General features: G+C 43.6%; 2 protein-coding genes across 7 annotated transcripts in view; one reads left to right on the forward strand and one right to left on the reverse strand.

Annotated features, from left to right (window-relative positions):
• Positions 1-12,537, forward strand: part of CCDC158 (coiled-coil domain containing 158) — a 75,706-nt gene extending 63,169 nt beyond the window's left edge. For 5 of the 6 annotated variants that reach the window (XM_065914161.1, XM_065914163.1, XM_065914164.1 and 2 more), the window contains 4 exons: positions 1,886-1,953; positions 6,511-6,669; positions 9,717-9,816; positions 12,283-12,537. In XM_065914161.1, the coding sequence (XP_065770233.1) occupies positions 1,886-1,953; positions 6,511-6,669; positions 9,717-9,816; positions 12,283-12,403 (448 nt within the window). In that variant the 3' untranslated portion in view covers positions 12,404-12,537. Of the gene's footprint in view, positions 1-1,885; positions 1,954-6,510; positions 6,670-9,708; positions 9,817-12,282 lie in introns of all 6 variants that reach the window. The other variant, XM_065914162.1, reaches the window with a different exon arrangement.
• A 2,489-nt stretch (positions 12,538-15,026) lies between these two features.
• On the reverse strand, positions 15,027-19,749 carry STBD1 (starch binding domain 1). The gene is made up of 2 exons (XM_065914482.1): positions 19,402-19,749; positions 15,027-16,870 (listed from the first exon to the last, which is right to left on the reverse strand). The coding sequence occupies exons 1-2, from the start codon at positions 19,595-19,597 to the stop codon at positions 16,050-16,052; spliced, it is 1,017 nt and encodes a 338-aa protein (XP_065770554.1). The 5' UTR covers positions 19,598-19,749; the 3' UTR covers positions 15,027-16,049.
• Positions 19,750-20,208: the final 459 nt, after the last annotated feature.

The raw sequence follows: 20,208 nt of genomic DNA on the forward strand, positions 1-20,208 counted from the left end.
GCATTCCCCTCCCCTTCTCTTTTAGAGCTTCTGGGCTTCTAGCGCTTCACTCTTTGCACTCTTTGCCTTGTGGCTCCTTTCTCTGTCTTCATAGCCTCTGGCATGGCATCCTCAAGTCTTCTGCTGGGATGGTCACATCACCCTCTCTCTTCTGTGTGAAATCTCCCCCTGCCTTCCTCCTGTAAAGAGATTTGTGATGCCATTTAGATAATGTAGGTGTATCTCCACCTACTCCAGGACAGTCTCCCCATCTCAAGACCCTTGATGTAATCACACCTGCAGTCTCTAGTGCCATGTAAGGTAACATTCATAGGCTGTTGGCATTTGGACAGATATATTTGACAGTCATTATTCATCCCACCACACTGCTTTTAAAGCCATTTTACCACTCATGTACCTTTGTGGTAGTCTCTACAGTGTTCAGTGTGGATGTTTTAAATGTCTAGTCTCTTGTAAGTTCCAATCACTTCTGTGCATCAGTTTCAAATTGTTCTGCCTAAAGCACACCTCGGACTATATTCTCAGCCCCCAAACCTTCAAAGGCTCCTCATTGCCTACTGCAGCAAGAACAGACTCCTTACCATGATATTGAAGACTACACAACACAGCCATGACCTTTTCCAAGGCTTTCCTCCTAATATTCTCAAACTTTTTGGTCTCAGGACCCCTTTGCAGTCACAGATATCACTGAGGATTCCAAAGAGCTTTTGTTTACATAGGTCATTTCTATTTTTAGTACTGGAAAATAAATTTTAAGCATTAAAAAATTAAAACATTTTGATACTTAAGCAAAGTAAGTATATTACATGTTACTATAATAGTTTATTATGAAAAATAACTTTTCAAACAAATCATTAAGAAGACATCATTTTACAGTTAATGCATGGCTTAATAAAAGGTAGCTGTATTCTCATACCTGCCTCTGCATTTTTCTGGTATGATATCAGATATCATGGAGCCTCTGGGAAACTCCACTGTATACTATGAGAGACTAAGAGTTAAAAAGAAAATAATATCTTAGTATTCTAATAAAATTAGTGTTGACCACACAAACCCCCTTTTCAAGGGCACCACTTTGAGAACTGCTGTCGTAATATTTTCAGACTGGTATCCAACCCACAGAGAACTATGTGGTTTAGTTCAACTTACTGATTTAAATAGGTCTGATAGTTTTGTAAAGTGACACTTATTATTGCTAAGGGAGGTTATTTTTTTCCTTGGTTTTTAAATTTTAAACGAATCATTAAGAGTGCATCTCTTAGAATCCATGGGAGAAATACTGGGTTTTATAGCTATTATTACAAAAAAGAATTTTGCATCTAAGATTATATGTTATTATATTTTCATTCTGCAGAATGTTCATGGGCTCTGAATACATAAGGATGACGTAACTCTGGTTCTCCCTCATAGAGTACTTTAGGACTTCTGCAGTTTAGGGTCATGGCTGCCATCTTGGATTTATACATTAAGCCATGACTGTTGCCTTCACCAGCTTGTTCTTGTTTTTTTATTATTATCTTTTTTATTTATTTATATTAGTTGGAGGCTAATTACTTTACAGTATTATAGTGGTTTTTGCCATACATTGATATGAATCACCATGGATTTGTATGTGTTCCCCACCCTGAACCCACCTCCCTCCCCATCCCATCCCTCTGGGTCATCCCAGTGCACCAGCCCTGAGCACTTGTCTCATGCATCAAACGCGGACTGGCAATCTGTTTCACACTTGGTAATATACATGTTTCAGTACTGTTCTCTCAGATCATCCCACCCTCGCCTTATCCCATAGCGTCCAGAAGTCTATTCTATACAGCTTGTTGATGAATCTTAGCACTGAGTTTAGAAATGGAATGTTTTTGCATGACAATTCTTATGTTTCCAGAGAGCCAGTCACATTACACGTAGGAGAGTTGGAAGATCCACCTGGTTGCTTTGTGTTCCCATCTGCAGGTGAGTTTTTCATGAAAGCCCAGAAATGGGGCCTGCTTAAACCCTATAGTGGCTTCCCTTTCACTCACTGCTAGTCCCCTCATTTTGTATACTGTGTAACTTACTAATTATGTTTTGATTGGGTGTCACCTCCTGCTAGACAGATCTGCACAAGGGCAGATGTCTTTAGTGGTTGGGATATACCTCAGTACCCAGAATCTTCCTGGGACATAGCAGGCCCGTAAATAATTCAGTAAATTACTCAGTAAAAATATTCAGTAAATAATTGCTGAAAGAGATATGAGACAGATTGTTCTCCATACACTTTCCAAAGACAAAATGTGCCCTGTAAAACAAGATAAAGGAAGAAACTGAAAGATAGCAGAATCTATTGAAAAGCAAAATGGCACAACTCAAACTAGAAATGGAAAAAAATAAAAATTAGGATAGGAAGGGCTGAAATCATACTCAGGGATTCAAACCCCTAGAGAAAATTGCAGAAGAGGAATTTTTAACACTTAAGAAATGTAGAAGATAGTGGTGAAGAATAGGTTGCATTTGGAAGGCAAAGGCAAACCAGCAGACACATAATCAGCCCTCCTATGGAAGAAAACAAATAGAAAGGAACAAAACTGAAAATGAAGGTTATTCAGCAAAAGTTTACTATAAATGTTTTCTGGCTTCCAGTGTCTCCACTAAGAAGTTAGCTCTAAATTTAATTATCCCTCATTTCAATGTAACCTGTCATTTTGCCCTCCTGGAAGCTTTAAGATTGTTTTTTGTCTTTGGGTTTGGGTTTGTTTTATTTTCTGGTAGTTTTTAACTGATACACCTTGGTATGATTTTCTTTATATAAGAAGAATTTGTGGTTTGGAGTAAATGCTGTTGAATCTGTGGTAGTCTGTGCCTCCATCATCCAGACCTTGCAGGTCTGTGCCTGTTATCTGTATTTTTTTTCCTCTTGGTTTTCCGCCGTGTCATTTTGACTCCTCATGTTGTTGTTGTTCAGTCACTAATTTGTGTCTGACTCTTTGCAACTTCATGGACTGCAGCACACCAGGCTTGCCTGTCCTTCACCATCTACCAGACTTTGCTCAAATTCATGTCAATAGAGTCAGTGATGCTATCCAGCCATCTCATCCCCTGCTGCTCACTTCTCCTGTCCTCAACATTCCCAGCATCAGGGTCTTTTCCAGTGAGTCAGCTCTTCGAATCAGGTGGCCAAAGTATTGGAGCTTCAACTTCAGCATCAATCCTTCCAGTGAATCAGAGTTGATTTCCTTTGGGATTGACTGGTTTGATCTCCTTGCTGTTCAAGGGACTCTATAGAGTCTTCCCTATACCACAATTTGAAAGCATCAATTATTCAGCACTCATTCTTCTTTATGGTCCAACTCTTACATCAGTACATGACTACTGGGGGAAAAACCATAGCTTTGACTATACAGACATTTGTCGGCAAAGTGATGTCTCTGCTTTTTAATATGCTGACTAGGTTTATCATAGCTTTCCTTCCAAAGAGTAAATGTCTTTTAATTTCATGGCTGCAGTCACTATCTGCAGTGATTTTGGAGCCCAAGAAAATAAAATCTGTCACTGTTTCCACTTTTCCCCCTTATATTTGCCAAGAAGTGCTGGGACTGAATGCTGTGATCTTGGTTTTCTGGATGTTGAGTTTTAAGCCAACTTTTTCTCTCTCCTCTTTCACCCTCATCAGGAGGCTCTTTAGTTTCTTTTCTCTTTCTGCCACTTGAGTGGTATCATCTGCGTAGCTGAGGTGGTTGATATTTCTCCCAGATATTTTGATTCCAGTTTGTGCTTCATCCAGCGTGGTGTTTCATACTATGTACTCTGCATATAAGTTAAATAAGCACATTGGCAACATACAGCTTGTCATAGTCCTTTCCTAATTTTAAGGAAAGTTGTTCCATGTCCAGTTCTAACTGTTGTTGCTTCTTTACCTGCATACAGGTTTCTCAGGAGAAAGGTAAGGTGTTCTGGTATTCCCATCTCTTTAAGAATTTTCTACAGTTTATTATGATCCACACAGTCAAAGGCTTTAGTGTAGTCAGTGAAGCAGAAGTAAATGTTTTTATGGAATTCTCTTGTTTTTTCTGTGATTGAACAAATGTTGACAATTTGATCTCTGATTCTTCTGCCTTTTCTAAACCCAGCTTGTACATCAAGAAGTTCTCAGTTCACATACTGCTGAAGCTTAGCTTGAAGGATTTTGAGCATAACCTTACTAGCATGCGGAGTGAGTGCAATTGTATGATACTTTGAATATTCTTTGACACTGCCCTTCTTTGGGATTGGAATGAAAACACTGACCTTTTCCAGTCCTGTGGCCACTGCTGAGTTTTTCAAACTTGCTGACATATTGAGTATAGCACTTTTACAGCATCATCTTTTAGGATTTGAAATAGCTCAGTTGGAATTCTATCACCTCCACTATCATTGTTTGCAGTAATGCTTCCTAAGGCCCACTTGACTTCACACTCCAGGATGTCTGGCTCTAGGTGAGTGACAACACCATCGTGATTATTCAGGTCATTAAGACCTTTTTTATATAGTTCTTCTGTGTATTCTTTCCACCTCTTCTTAATATCTTCTGCTTTTGTTAAGTTCTTATGTTTCTGTCCTTTATCGTGCCCATCCTTGCATGAAATGTTCCTCTGATCTCTCTGATTTTCTTGACGTGATCTCTAGTCTTTCCCATTCTATTATTTTTTTCTACTTCTTTGCATTGTTCACTGAGGAAGGCCTTCTTATCTCTCCTTGCTATTCTCTGGAATGCTGCATTCAGTTGATACATCTTTCCCTTTCTCCCTTGCTCTTTGTTTCTCTTCTTTCCTCAGCTCTTTGTAAAGCCTCCTCAGACAACTACTTTGCCTTCTTGCATTTCTTCTTTTCGGGGGGATGATTTTGGTCACTGCCTCCTATACAGTATTACAAACCCCTGTCCATCGTTTTTCAGGCACTCTGTCTACCAGATCTAATCCCTTGAGTCTGTTCATCAAGTCCACTGTAAGGGACAAAATCATAAGAGATTTGATTTAGGTCATACCTGAATAGACAAGTGGTTGCCCCTATTTTCTTCAGTTTAAGCCTGAATTTTGCAATAAGGAGCTCATGGTCTGAACCACAGTCAGCTCCAGGTCTTGTTTTTGCTGACTATATAGAGCTTCTCCATCTTTGTCTGCAAAGAATATAATCAATCTGATTTTGGTATTGACCATCTGGTGATGTCCATATGTAGAGTCTTCTCTTGTGTTGTTGGAAGAAGGTGTTTGCTATGAGCAGTGTGTTCTCTTGTCCAAACTCTGTTAGCCTTTGCCCTGCTTCATTTTGTACTCCAAGGCCAAATTTGCCTGTTACTCCAGGTATCTCTTGACATCCCACTTTTGCATTCTAATCTCCTATGATGAAAAGGACATCTTTTTTGGGGGTTAGTTCTGGAAGGTCTTGTAAGTCTTCATAAAACTGGTCAACTTCAGCTTCTTCGGCATCAGTGGTTGGGGTATAGACTTGGATTACTGTGACGTTGAATGGTTTGCCTTGGAGACGATCCAAGCTCATTCTGTCATTTTTAAGATTACACTCAAGTACTGCATTTCGGACTCTTTTGTTGACTATGAGGGCTACTCCATTTCTCCTAAGGGATTGTTGCCCACAGTAGTAGATACATTGGTCATCTGAGTTAAATTTGCCCATTCCAGTCCATTTTAGTTCACTGATTCCTAAAATGTCAGTGTTCACTCTTGACATCCCCTGCTTCACCATGTTCAATTTACCTTGATTCATGGACCTGACACTCCAGGTTCCTTTGAGATATTGTTCTCTATAGCATCAGACTATACTTCCATCACCAGACACATCTGCAACTGAGCATCATTTCCACTTTGGCCCAGCCACTTCATTCTTTCTGGAGCTATTAGTAATTGCCCTCTTCTCATCCCCAGTAGCATATTGGACACCTTCAAACCTGAGGGGTTCATCTTCTGGTGTCTTATCTTTTTGTCTTTTCATACTGTTCACGAGGTTCTCATGGCAAGAATACTGGAGTGGTTTGCCATTTCCTCCTCCAGTGGACCATGTTTGTCAGAACTCTCACTATGACCCATCCATCTTGGGTGGCTTGCATGGCTTGGCTCACAGCTTCACTGAGTTAGACAAGCCCCTTTGCTACAACAAGGCTGTGATCCACGAAGGGGGTCTTCTCATATGCTTGGTTATTTTTATTGTATGACAAACATATACAAACATATACGAAAAACTGTTTCAGACTTAGAATAAGATTGCCTTCTTCCAGAGAAAATTCATGCTTGCCTCTGGTACTCAACCATACCAGCAATCCCAGATCAATTTAATCCAATCAGGAATTAAGATAATTTGAAAATAGACCTCAGGACCCACAAGGGCAGGCTCAGTTCCTTATTCCTAGGATGTACCCCATTTCAGTTCCAATTCAAAGTCTTGGGTTTTACCAGAACACATGAGAGTTTGATTTTTTGAGAGGTGTAGCATACTATTTTTAAATAATTCTGTCCTTTTACTTTTGTTCTTATAAAATTTTAGGAAGTCCATCTGTGAAAAATTCAGCTTCCCGTTCATTGCATTCTTCTCCTAAGAAGCCTCCAGTTCACTCACTCCTAACTAGTTCGGTTGAGGATTCCATAGGTTCCTCACCACAATATAGATCTACCAAACCTGTTCATTCACCTGATTCTGTTAAAGGTAAGAATGACCTGATATCACTGATGAGATTAATTGTTTTCCTACTCTGGTGATTTAAAAGTTCTTTTCCATAATTGGATTTATTTTTTAATTTTTTTTCATAATTGGATTTAATAAAGTTTCACATGGTGTTCTTATACGTACACTCCAATTGGTGCTATGTGGTGGGTGTGTGTTTAAGTGGGTCTTATTTATTTATTTATTTGTCTTAGTTAAATAGAATAATTATTAATGCACACCTTAGTATATAAACATAGATATTATAGGTAAATATTATCTCTTTCTCTGACATAAATAATGATCTTTTTCTCTGTTTTATTATAAGATTTTGGGTCTTCTTGTAAATGCTGAGATGAATGACTTTTCTTATTTCAGTTCAGTTCAGTTGCTCAGTCATGTCTGACTCTTTGTGACCCCATGAACTGCAGCACACCAGGCCTCCCTGTCCATCACCAACTCCCGGAGTTCACCCAAACTCATGTCCATCAAATCGGTGATGCCATCCAACCATCTCATCCTCTGTCGTCCCCTTCTTCTCCTGCCCTCAATCTTTCCCAGCATCAGGGTCTTTTCCAATGAGTCAGCTCTTTGCATCAGGTGGCCAAAGTATTGGAGTTTCAGCTTCAACATCAGTCCTTCCAATGAACACCCAGGACTGATCTCCTTTAGGATGGACTGGTTGGATCTCCTTGCAGTCCAAGGGACTCTCATGAGTCTTCTCCACCATGGTTCAAAAGCATCAATTCTTCAGCACTCAGCTTTCTTTATAGTCCAGCTCTCACATCCATACATGACCACTGGAAAAACCATAGATGGACCTTTGTTGACAAAGTAATGTCTCTGCTTTTTAATATGATTTCTAGGTTGGTCATAACTTTCCTTCCAAGGAGTAAGCGTCTTTTAATTTCATAACTGCAATCACCATCTGCAGTGATTTTGGAGCCCAGAAAAATACAGTCTGCCATTGTTTCCACTGTTTCCCCATCTATTTGCCATGAAGTGATGGGACTGGATGCCATGATCTTAGTTTTCTAAATGTTGAGCTTTAAGCCAACTTTTTCACTCTCCTCTTTCACTTTCATCAAGAGGCTCTTTAGTTCTTCTTCACTTTCTGCCATAAGGGTGGTGTCGTCTGCATATCTGAGGTTATTGATATTTCTTCCGGCAATCTTGATTCCAGCTTGTGCTTCAAATTATATCTGTTTTCTGTCTCTGTAAGTGCAAGTATCTGTTATACAGACTTACCAAAATGTCCTCATTTTTTAAATTTTGAGTTCATTTATTATTAGTAAAGACAGGTGAAAAAAAATGATTTGCTTTAGAATAAGCCTGAAAAAATGAAAGTGGACATTAAATATATATAAATGCTGGATTGCGCTTGAAATGTTTTTCATCATATGTGACGTCAGTGCTCTCTGGTATCATTCTCTTTGATAAGAGGTAAATTAGCCAAGTTGTTGCATCATTGTTAAGTCAGTTCCTGGTCTTTTGAAATTCTATGCCTAACATATTTTTAGATCCTAAAAAAAAAAAAAATCAGGACTTAGTCATAGCTTTTAGCGCACTTTCTTTTTTGTCATTTTTTTCTGCGTTTGGCTCCTCCTTCGTCTCTTACACTCCTAAGTTCTTTAATTTTTAAAAAAAAATGTGCTGTGCTTAGTTGGTCAGTCTTGTCCAGCTGTCTGCAACCCCATAGACTGCAACCTGGAGAAGGGCATGGCAGCCCACTCCAGTATTCTTGCCTGGAGAACCCCATGGTCCGGGGAGCCTGGCGGGCTACAGTCCATCATGGGGTCCCAAAGAGTCGGACGCAGCTGAGCGAGTAAGCTCAACACAGCACAGATTGTAGCCCGCCAGGCTCCCCTGTCCATGGGTTTCTCCAGGCGAGAATACTGGAGTGAGTAGCCATGCCCTCCTCCAGGGGATCTTCCCAACCCAGGGGTCGAACCCAGGTCTCTCGCATTACAGGCGGATTCTTTACCCTCTGAGCCACCAGGGAAGCCCGTTTACATCGTGATGACAACAGTGATTATTGCAGGAGTAGAACAGTGCTGCTGGTCACCTCATTATTAGTTTGTGGCTACATAATGGAAGATTCCCTGAAGAAGGGAATGGCTACCCACTCCAGTATTCTGGCCTAGAGAATTCCATGGACTGTATAGTCCATGGGCTCGCAAAGAGTCAGACACGACTGAGCAACTTTCACTTTGACTTTCAATAGCATGGCATTTTCTTTTTTGTTCCCTGTTGTCAGATATTTGTCAAACATGTTTTACATTATATTTACGTTAAAAATCTCTCAATGAGAAATTATTTTTTATTCTCTTGAACAAAAATAATTCCTAGATGGTTGCCTTTAAAATCATCTTTAAAAAGTAAAAGGGTGTTTTCTTGGTAGGAAAATGAGGTATCAAAATATTTTCAAGATTATACAACAAGTCAGCGACTAAGCTGGAAATTACAATCTTGTGATTGACAGCCAGTATTTTTTGGAGGTTGACAAAGCATAGTGTACTTATTTGAGAGAATAATTCACAGGCTTCTAGCACCTCCTCAGTTGCTGCTGCCACATTTATTCTAGGTTCCTTGTGGCCGTGTCAGCCTCCATACTGCTCTTGCAATATAATACTGTCCCCATTCAGGTGACAGCTGAAATGGGCACTTGGCCTCACACATTCAAAAATGTTTCCAGCGCCAGTATTAAATCTCAGTCTTCCAAACACTAAGTTACTGGAACTACACAGGTTTGGAATGAAAAGCTGTCATTTAAAATGTAGGACGTATCATTAAACTTGAAGTGTTCTTCCCACTCATCCCACTTAATGCTGTGTGGTTACAAACTAGTAAATCAGATTGGTTTGAAACAAAATCATATAAGCTGGTATTGCAATATTTGGATACAATATTTCTTTATTTTAAAATAGTGGTTTAAAGCTTCCATTATTTTAAAAGAAAGGTTGTTTAATCCATAAGTGGAAGATTTCTAAAATGAAATATCAAATAGACTTTTAATATCACATCTAAGCAATTTTCTAATAGCTTCACAGTCTCAGCCAATAGAAACAACCGGAAAGACATGCAGGAAGCTCCAAACAAGACTGGAAAGCTTGCAAACTCTGGTAGAAGATTTACAGATGAAGAACCAAGGTACAGTGCATACTTTTGGAGAGATCATCCTAGCTCAAAAGAACACTCAGATTTCCTTGAAGGTTAAGCCTCTTATCTGTAGATCCACTGAAAAGGATACACAACAGGCAATTCAGAAACCTCAGTCAGAATATAAGAGTCTTCACCATGACTAATGCCTGGATTAACAGTGTGACCTTGGGCAGGTCGCTTTAACCCCTCTTTCTTCTTTCATCTAATAGGGGTGATAATATTGCTGACCAGCCTTCGGCAGGACACATGTTCTGAGTGGCTGAGTTCACATGACACTTTCCCATAGACTGTCTTTCTTGTCCTTTCAGGTCTGTAGATGAACATTTGTATGACAGTAGCCAGCATAAGGTGGCAGTTAATAGCCAGAAAACAACAATAGAATTTAGCCTTATAGAAGATTTAAATTACTATGGGCATACTGCCACCCAATGAATCACTAAATAAAAAGATAAACTATGTCTAAACATGAACTTATGTATGTCTACATAAACTAGAACTATTTGAACAAGAAATTGTTGTATTCTGCAGATGATAGACAACTTTGGGGATGTGAATTCTAAGTGGATGTTCCCATGAATTCAGGAGGCTATCATGTTTTATGATTTCCTGATATAAATCCATGAATTCAGGAGACTTTGTCAGAGAGAAATTAATTTTGGAGTATACATGTTATTCTTATTTCATCTTTCCATCTCTAGAAGATAATATAATCTTGCCAGATGGAAGATATTAACTTTCAAAAAATAAATCATTTAAAAACAAATATAAACTTATTATTAATAATAGTTGTTATTAGCATTTATTGAGCAATTATCAGCTGTGTGCCAGGCCCTGTATGCAGTGTCTTGCTTGTGAGCTTCACAACACTGGGAGGTGCGTGCTGATATCTTGTCATTTGGTAATGAGGAAGCTGAAGATCACAGTCAGTCAGTAAGTTCTCAGTCACACAATGAGTAGGGGAGCTGGGAATTGATCTCTGCAATTTCTGACTCCAAAATCCACATTTTTAATGTATTAAAAGTTAAATTTTTACTAAATCAACAAATTCTTTTTGATAACTCCAGATGTCTGTGTATATAAACATAAAGAAAAACATTTAAGTTTATCATAACTTTTTAGAGGAAGATTCATTATCTTATTGGCCCCATTTTTATTCACATTTTGACTTATATTTCTGACTTTATCTGACTAATCCTCCCATGTAATAATCCAATTGGAAAACATGTCATATTTGTTTAAAAAATTTTTTCTTAATCTTTTTATTGGGTACGTTGTCTGGATGAAATGTCTCTTGGAAATTATGAAACAGATATTTTGGAGAGAATGTGGGGAACATTTATCAACATTTAAAGTACATGTATTCTCTGACTCAGAAACTCCACTTCTAGCAATTTATTCTGCAAGAAAAATTGCACATATAAAAATCTATTTACAGAAGTATTTCCTATAGCATTGTTTATAAACAAAAATAAGGAAGCAACTTTAAAAAGTTTATTTATTAACATGTTGGTACAGCCACACGATGTAATACTGTGCTGTGATAACAAAACATGAGCTGAATTGGAAAGATATTGACATTTTAAGTGAATGAAAGCAAGCTGCAGAATGATTTATACCACATTTCCTTTTTGTAAAGAAGAAAACTGTGTGTGTGTGTATGTACTTGTGAAGATATTCACTGAAATGTTTATAGTGATGTCCTAGGGAGGAGGAGGTTCAATACACTGAAGGAATAAAAACAAAGAATGATTTTTATCTCTCTGTGTACCCTTCTGAGGTGTTCAAATTATCTGCAATTAGTATGTATTACTTGGATATGGAAATGGTAAACCACTCCAGTACTCTTGCCTGAAAAATCCCATGGATGGAGGAGCCTGGTAGGCTGCAGTCCATGGGGTTGCTAAGAGTCAGACATGACTGAGTGACTTCACTTTCACTTTCATGCATTGGAGAAGGAAATGGCAACCCACTCCAGTGTTCTTGCCTGGAGAATCCCAGGGACGGGGGAGCCTGGTGGGCTACCATCTGTGGGATCGCACAGAGTCGGACACGACTGAAGTGACGCAGCAGCAGCAACAGTATGTATTACTTCTGTAACAATAACTTCATGTTATTTAATTATTTATTTGGCCACACAGTGCTGCTTCCCTGACCAGGAATTGAACCCATACCCTTGGCAGTGAAAGCGCACATCCTAACCACTGAACCATCAGGGAATTCCCTATCATGTTCATTGAAAACAACTAAAAGAGCAAAGATTTACTCTCAGCTCTGTTTCATAATTTAAGTCTTTTTAAAAAATATGCTACTTTGCACTTTTTAAGAACTTTGTGAGCTCAGCATGTATCTATTCTATGGTAGCAAGCTGACCTTTTAAGAAATACATAATAGAAGAATGTGTTTAAAGCCTGAGTATATGTTGCTTTTCTAACCTTGTTTTATCAACATTTTCAGCAATGTCTTCAATGATCAGAAATCAAGAAAAGAGAATACAGAAAGTGAAAGACCAGGAAAAAATGTTACTAAAGTGATACATTGCTTGCCTATTCTTTACAGAGAGATGATGCCCAATTAATTGTGGTGTTACTTATAATTAATGCCCTGTGTACTTTTTTCTTTCTATGTGAAAATTTAATAAAAGATATCCTATCCTGTCCTGTAAGCTCTATTTTGAAATAAACTATTCTTGAATGCTCTCTTAGTAAAACTTAAAGCAGTACTAGCTAGATGTGAACGTACCTTACAGGTATCATTTCATGCTAATACCAGTGTGTTAGAATAATTGCGTGTTTTTTTTTAATTGTTATCTTACAGGTGCTAAGGCAATAGTCTTTTTTTTTAGCTTAAAAATTTATTTTTACATGAAAGTAAAAGATGGGGTATAATGCCCAGACAGAAGGACAAACTCCAAGGTCTTGGCCAGATTCCTTCTGTGACCGTGAACTCGGTGTTCTGTCAATATCAGTGAGTGTTATCACAGAACAGAACACTGGGGCCTGTAATCAAAACTTTTGGAGAAGTTTCTCTTTTTGCATATTAATAACTAGAAGGAAAGAGAAAAAAGGCTCGCTATTCAGCCAGTGGGTAGCTTCTGTAGATCAAATGAATTCAGTCTGCCCTAAGTAGTGTTTCATAAATGAGTGGGGTTTGTATGTGAAATATTTTCCAACACCAATACCCAGTTCTCTGTGGACACCAACTGGGCATCTGTGAGTCAATTCAATTCTGACACTAACTACCTAGAGTTAGTGTCCAGCTCTACAGACTTAACAGCCCAGTCCCTCAAGACTAGGGCTTCCCAGGTGGCCCAGCAATAAAGAATCCGCCTGCCAGTGCAGGAAATGTGAGTTCGATTCCTGGGTCAGGAAGATCCCCTGGAGAAAGAAGTGGCAACCCACTCCAGTATTTGTGCCTGGGAAATTCCATGGACAGAGGACCCTGGTGGGCTACAGTCCATGGGGTTGCGAAAGAGTTGAACACAGCGACTAACCAACAACAACCCGCAAGACGGCCCCCACTTTATCGCAAGTCCTGGGCCACCTGTAGTTTTTGACTGGTTATAAATTGGGGAGTTCCCACATCCCCCTCTAAAGTTTCAGTAATTTGCTAGAACTGATCACAGAAGTCAGGAAAGTGCTTTACTTAACTACTATGGTTTATTATAAAGGGTGTAACTCAGGAGCAGGCCAACGACAGGCGCCCAGACCAAGGCACCTCCGCGCCCCTCAGGGCTCCCAGCCCCTGGATGGATCCTCCCACCCAGAAGCTCATTAAGTGCCCTCATTCAAGAGTGTCTTCAGAGCCTCATCTCCAGCCCCGTCCCCAGCCTGCAGACTGCTGTGTGCGGCTGGGAGTGGCAAGCCTGCCATCCCACTCGGTCTTGCTGGTGGCCAGCCCTGACCTGAGGCTGTCTAGGGGCCCCACCTAAGCCACCTCACCAGCGGAGACTCAGGCATGGTCCAAGGGGCCTCAGAGTGAATGACAGAAGACACCACCATCTCTCGGGAAATGGTCAGGAACAAAGACCAAATGTATTTATTATACTACACGATGGGAACCCAATGAAAGGAGACCAGAACAGACACAGAAATGTTTACATTGTGTCAGAGACAACAGACAGTTCCCAGAAGCCCGCCCGCGTCCCCCTTCCCCAGTACAGGCGGCCCTGCGGACGGCTCTGTTCCCAGCAAACCCCCGCCCCCGGCTCCCGTCCACGTGGGGCCACCTGACCGGCTCTCACTAAGCCAGGGACACGCAGCCGCATGCGGCACCTTCTGGCCCGAGTTTTCGTGGGGTCTTTTATCTCCCTTTCCACGGACTTGGCCCAGAGGAGAGGGAGGTCCTGGGGCCAGAGGAGCCGAGGACAGGGCCTGGGTGCCGATCTGCAGGGAAAGCGGCCCTGCAGCCCCGAGCGCCCACTGCTGCTGAGTGAGCGGGGCGCAGGCGCCGTGGGGCCGGTGACCGCAGGTGATGCTCCGCCCAGCAAGTGGGGGTGCCAAGCTGAGTAGGACAGACGTCCTCCCACTTCTCCCTCTGAGCGCATCTGATTTTACATGAGTTTCAAAAGTGTAAACTTTAGTATTACTATGTATCCCTTAAATCAACTGGCTTTACTGAAAGATTTCTACTTCATCAGATAATGATAAAATCGCTAGTGACAGAACTCTCAACAGGTTTTTACTATAAATTGTTCTACCTTTAACTTGACCTAATAGAAATGCTTGGGTATTCTGTGTAGTAAAAGTCAGTGTCTTCTGAAGACCTGACTGGAAAGAAGATAAAATTCCATTATGAAGTTTGTAAAAAAAGGAAAAAAATATATATTTATATATGTGAATTAAAGCAAAAGTATTCTGAGCCCCCCAAAAAAGTTACTGAAGCACTTTCTAACACTATTTTCAGTTGAGTTTATGCTCTTTTTAGCAAAGACCATCCAGGATTAAATGTTGTTTTGCCAATACATATTACACTTAATAAGAAGTTGTTTTAACATAGTATTTTCAAGTACAGGCATGCATAATATCCTCCCAAACAAAGCCAAAGTTTTAAAAGAAATATTATAAAACTTTAAAGGGAAGAGAACAGTCTATATGCCTCTTGATGTTTGCCTTTTTTTCTGTGTCATTAGTGAAGAAAAATATTAGTATTTTATTTTACATCTAAGCGGTTATGGTACTAAGACTTAAATAATTCAGACATTTAATAAAGATACTAAACTCAGGTTTTATTTTTTTTTTTTGCAGTTATAATGGCAAAGTTTAAAAGGTTGTTTCTTCCCAGGGCAAAGATATATTTCTGTATTACTCTGCTGTTACAGTTTAGTTACCCAAGATCGTCACTGACATGAAGAGGGAAGACAGTGAAATGATTGCTGTGGGACCATCCATCTGTGAGTCCAAATCTGCTATGAGACGAGCAGTAGTGGGGCAAGATGGTCCTCCAAAGGCCCTTCCAGGAGATGATGGGGTGTCCCACCCTCCAGTGGGCTGTGCCGTAGCCCCCAGCCCTCTAAGAGGTATCACTCAGGCCACCTTGCTCAGCATCCACCATAACTCCCTTCCTATTCTCTTTCCTCTTGGACTGCTCCCAGCAACAGACTCTGATTAGGCCCGTGCTTCTACACTGGCCTTTGATCATTAAGACAAAAACATACTTGCTACTTTCAAACCATACATGGCAAGTAAAATCAAGCGAAAAAAAAAAAAAAAAAATTGGGACGTCTTAACGTGATACTTCATATCCTGGCTAATCACATCTAGTGACCAGATATTTTCTCATGACAGTTCCATATGGTGCTAATGATTTTTAAACATAAAATGTGTAAGAGCATTTCTCCAGCTGCACCAGTAGGAAATCTGCTCTTTTTGAATAAGGCTTGTTTTACTCCCCTGGTCTAAGAATCACTGAGAGGCTCAAGTCTAAACCCTGCGCAGTTAGTTGGTTTCCGTGCTCCCTGACCACTGCGCACTTAGCCAAGCCACTCCCCAAGGCGACCAAGCCCTAAAGTAATGATGGATCAGCATAAATCCATCCAGCAATGCCACAGGAAATGCCATGCTCTCTGGAAGCGCTATCTACACATTAGACAAAAGCCACTAGCAAATTTGAAACAAGTCTGAGGAGTTAGATTTGAAGTTACCCTTCCTTTATTTTAAAGGTGCTCCACGACCTTAGCCCCTTGCATGCTCTCCCATAGCCTCTTGGCTGCTTGTCAAAGCGATTCAGTGAATCCCCCACCACCTGTGAACCACTTTATCCTCATGACCAGTCTCTAAGAATCTATTGCTGCATTCTTCCCAACGAGCAACTTCTCCGTTCTCTACCACCACAAACTTCCACTCCACCACCGTGTCTGCCGGCAGGGACACAGACCGAGACCAGAACCCATCCCTGTTACACTGGAGCGGGATGTAAGCATTCCATCTCCCAAGACTCTCGTGGTCTCCCGTTACGGCGATGAACTGCACACCAGCACTTGTGATATAATGGACCTGGAACCTGACACTAACCTGACGACACTCTTTCTGACCTTTTGCTTCCACCGGCATGCTTCTGTCCCAATTCTTTCCCTGCTTAGCGCTTAACACTGGAGACCCAAGACCGTCACCCAAACCAGCATCTCCCCAGGATGAGTGCCGGGACACCATCTCCCAGTCCTCGTGGTCAGCCCGGGTCTGACAGTCCAGCTGTGCAGGGTTCACTTCTTTCCCTCTGCCCAGGAGCAGGTTGCTAGAGGGAAACTTCTCTGCCAAACATGGAACTGCTTTGGAAGGTGTCTCTGGGCCTTTTTGCAATCCCCGTTCTCCCATAGGAGATCCAAGGCTTTCGTGTCTTGAAACGTCAGAGTAACTTCTAGAGTTACCAGTCTCAGAGGTAGTTAGAGATTCTGTGCCTGGAAACGGGCCAGAGGGAACATGTGCTCTTGAACTATCAGGGTTACCAGCTTCTCCAGAAGGACTCTGCTGTCTCCATGCTGCTCCGGGCAGGTCACTGGGACCTTTGGTCTCAGAAACCAAACATCCATTGCTTTCTTGAAGATGCTCTTAAAAAAACAAAAGGAAAAATGTAATAGTGTTTGGGCAGTTCAATAAGTTAGGTTGAGGAAATAGGTTTAGTTATTAAAGACTCCACTACTAATCTATCTGCAGTTCACAAAATTTGTCTCTATTAAAATCAAGTACTTAGTTACCTGGTGCGTTCCTAACACTGTGCTCTAAGAACACACATATCCAATAATAAGGGGCTTCCCTGGTGGCTCAGATAAAAGAATCTGCCTGCAAAGCAGGAGACCCAGGTTCAATCCCTGGGTGAGGAAGATCTGGAGGAGGGCATGGCAACCCACTCCAGTATTCTTGCCTGGAGAATCCCTTGGACAGAGGAACCTGGCAGGCTACAGTCCACTGGGGTCACAAAGAATCAGACATGACTGAGCAACTAAGCAAAGCACATCCAATAATAACAGGCATATCCAGGAGCGCCAGGACGCCAGAGCAAGAGTGTCAACAAGATGGCAAGCTGTAGAGGCGGATGTGTAACCCTGTCATGGTCCTGGATCTCCACAGTGCAGGCCATCCTGGCATGCAATCAAGTCAAGTTGTTTGGCTCCTATCGTAAAAAATGCTGTCCAGCCTGTGTGACGAAAAGCTACACAGTTACCCTGCAAACCAGAAGAGCGCAACTTCCCTCCCAGGAACTGTGTGTGGGTCAGGCATTGGTGGTCACGGTGTGGACAGGCCAGCAGAAGCTGTCAGTGGGGTAGAATATGAAGGACAGCAGTGCATCCCTGGGCAGGGGGGTGGGGTGGGGGGACAGGGCTGGATCTCCTTGCCAACCCCATGTGCATTGGGAGCCTCTTCAACAAAACACAGGCTATTTAGTTAGTTAAAGTAACTTCCCTGGTGGCTCAGAAGGTGAAGAATCTGCCTGCAATGTGGTAGCTGCTGCTGCTAAGTCACTTCAGTCGTGTCCGACTCTGTGCGACCCTATAGACGGCAGCCCACCAGGCTCCCCCATCCCTGGGATTCTCCAGGCAAGAACACTGGAGTGGGTGGCCATTTCCTTCTCCAATGCAGCAAAGTGAAAAGTGAAAGTGAAGGCGCTCAGTCGTGTCCGACTCTTCCAGACCCCATGGACTGCAGCCTACCAGGCTCCTCCATCCACGGGATTTTCCAGGCAAGGGTACTGGAGTGGGGTGCCATTGCCTTCTCCAGCAATGTGGTAGACCCAGGTTCAATCCTTGGGTTGGGAAGATCCCCTGGAGAAGGCAATGGCAACCCACTCCAGTATTCTTGCCTAGGAAATCCCATGGACAGAGAAGCCTGGCTGGCTCCAGTCCATAGTGTCACAAAGAGTCGGACATGACTGAGGGACGAACACTTTAACAGAAAACTCAGCTTACTTCTTGGCCACCTCACTGATAGTCCAAATAGCTCCCTGCAAGATCTCCAGAGCCGTTCAATCAGTATAGAAGGGGATTGAGAGGGGGATGGGAGTGGGAAGAGGGTGATGTTGTTTAATTGTCTCTTTTTAATGGTGGGGTTGGAAGTGAGGCATAAACAAAAATTACTTTGGATTCCCAATCTCTCCACCTGAAACAGGAGGCTGGCTTTCAGGGAAAAGAGGACCAACGAGCTCTCTGCAGGAAAGACAGAGGCAGATTTATCAAGTGGCTACACATGAACACCACTCCACTAAAAATAAAGTTTACAGATGTCATTTTCACCAGGCAGGAATCCAGGGATGGGCAACTTGCCAAGGGAGGGCGCTGGAAGGTAAGTTTTTCTGCCGAGTCCCTTATTTGCCCAGCACACAGGGTCTAAAGCGCAGACGTCTAAACCTAGATGTCAATTCTGTTCCTCGGAGTTGGGGCCGCTACTAACTGTGCGTCTTCCCTGGGGTTTTAGACAACCGAGCCCTGCTCCGGTGAGCATGGGGGAGGGCCGACTGCTCCGAAATCGGCTGCCAGGGAGCCGCCCCAGGGTTTTAGCCGAGGCCTTCATGGCCAGCCTCCAGCCTGAACTTTGCCTCCCTGACAGAGGCGTCCAGAGAGCAGGGGGTGGTCATTGCTCCGGTGTTCCCAAACGCAGCTCTTCCCTGGGGTGAGGGACAGGAGGATATGAGGCTATGGGATTGGGACTGAGATGAGACAGTGTCCCAGCTCGGACAGACGCGGGAGGGTGGGAGGATCTCTTAACCTAAGCACCCCTTTCCGAAGGCCCGGAAGGGGCGCCGCCGCTGCAGCTGCCTGCACTGCACCAAGCGCCAGCGAGCAGAGGAGCCCATCCCCGCCCGAGGAGCAGGGGCAAGCGCCAAGGGCAGCGACTCGGCGGGGCGCGCCCCTTGACGAACCGTCTGGGCATCGTCAGGGCCTCGGCGGGGGCGAGCACACCGCCCGGGGCGTGCGCAGCAGCCGGGGGACATGCCGATCGCGGCGAGGGTCGCGTTCCGGCTAGAGGGAGCTGGTCCCCGGGAACGGACTGCTAGGAAAGCTCTAGGTGGATCCCTCCCGCTCCCCCGAGGAACTTCAAAGCCCCCCTGGCAGATCTGCCCAGGAGACACAGGGAGGAAGAATACCTGGTTTGGCAGAAGGTCCGGGGCTCAGTCCGCCGCCGCCACCGCCCTGATCTCCTCCCGGAGCCTCAGCCTCCCTTGGGGGGGCGTCCTTCCTCTGCTCCGCATTCCCCTCCTTTCCTGAGTCCCGCAACAGCCAAACGAAAAGCGCTCCGGCCAGACCCCCTCCGACCAGCAGGGCGGACCAGACGGCGCCCATGACTGAGAGGCCGCGGCTGCGGGAGACGACGGCGACCGAGACGGGGGCTCAGGTCAGGCAGGAAGAGCCACACCTCCCCAGCCCGCTCCAACCTTTTACGGTCCCCGCGGTGGCGGGCGCTGCCGCGCGGAGCCCAGCCCTCCGCCGCTAAGACTCAACTTTCCCAGCCCCGCCCCGCTCCCCGCCCCGGGGCTGCAGCCCAGGCTCCGGCCCGGCGGACCCGCGAGCGCCCTCCTTCTCCCTCCCTTTCGGCCCCCCAGTTGCCGGGGCTGGGAGCACCCGGCGCCGAGTTCCAAGTGCCCCCTGCGTGCGCAAAGAACCCAAGGGCGCGCGGCTGCAGCGCGCAAACCCGCGCCTGCCCGGCCGCTTTCCCTTCCGGCTCCCGCGGCAGTCAAGCCCGGCTCTATGAGCCGGGCATCTCCTCACAAACAGTAGCAGTGCGGCAGCATAGAGGCCGGCGATTCCAGGAACTTAGAATCGGAAGAGGCTGCATTATGTCGCGGACCAGGCGGGCTGGGACTAGGATGGGAGAGGCAGCTTGGTCGGGTGGGGTGGGGAAGACCCGGAGCACAGCGGGCGCGGTGGAAGCCTCATTCCGCCTCCAGTTAGCT

This window comes from Muntiacus reevesi, chromosome 22 (genome assembly GCF_963930625.1).
Source record: "Muntiacus reevesi chromosome 22, mMunRee1.1, whole genome shotgun sequence".
Lineage (NCBI taxonomy): Eukaryota > Metazoa > Chordata > Mammalia > Artiodactyla > Cervidae > Muntiacus > Muntiacus reevesi.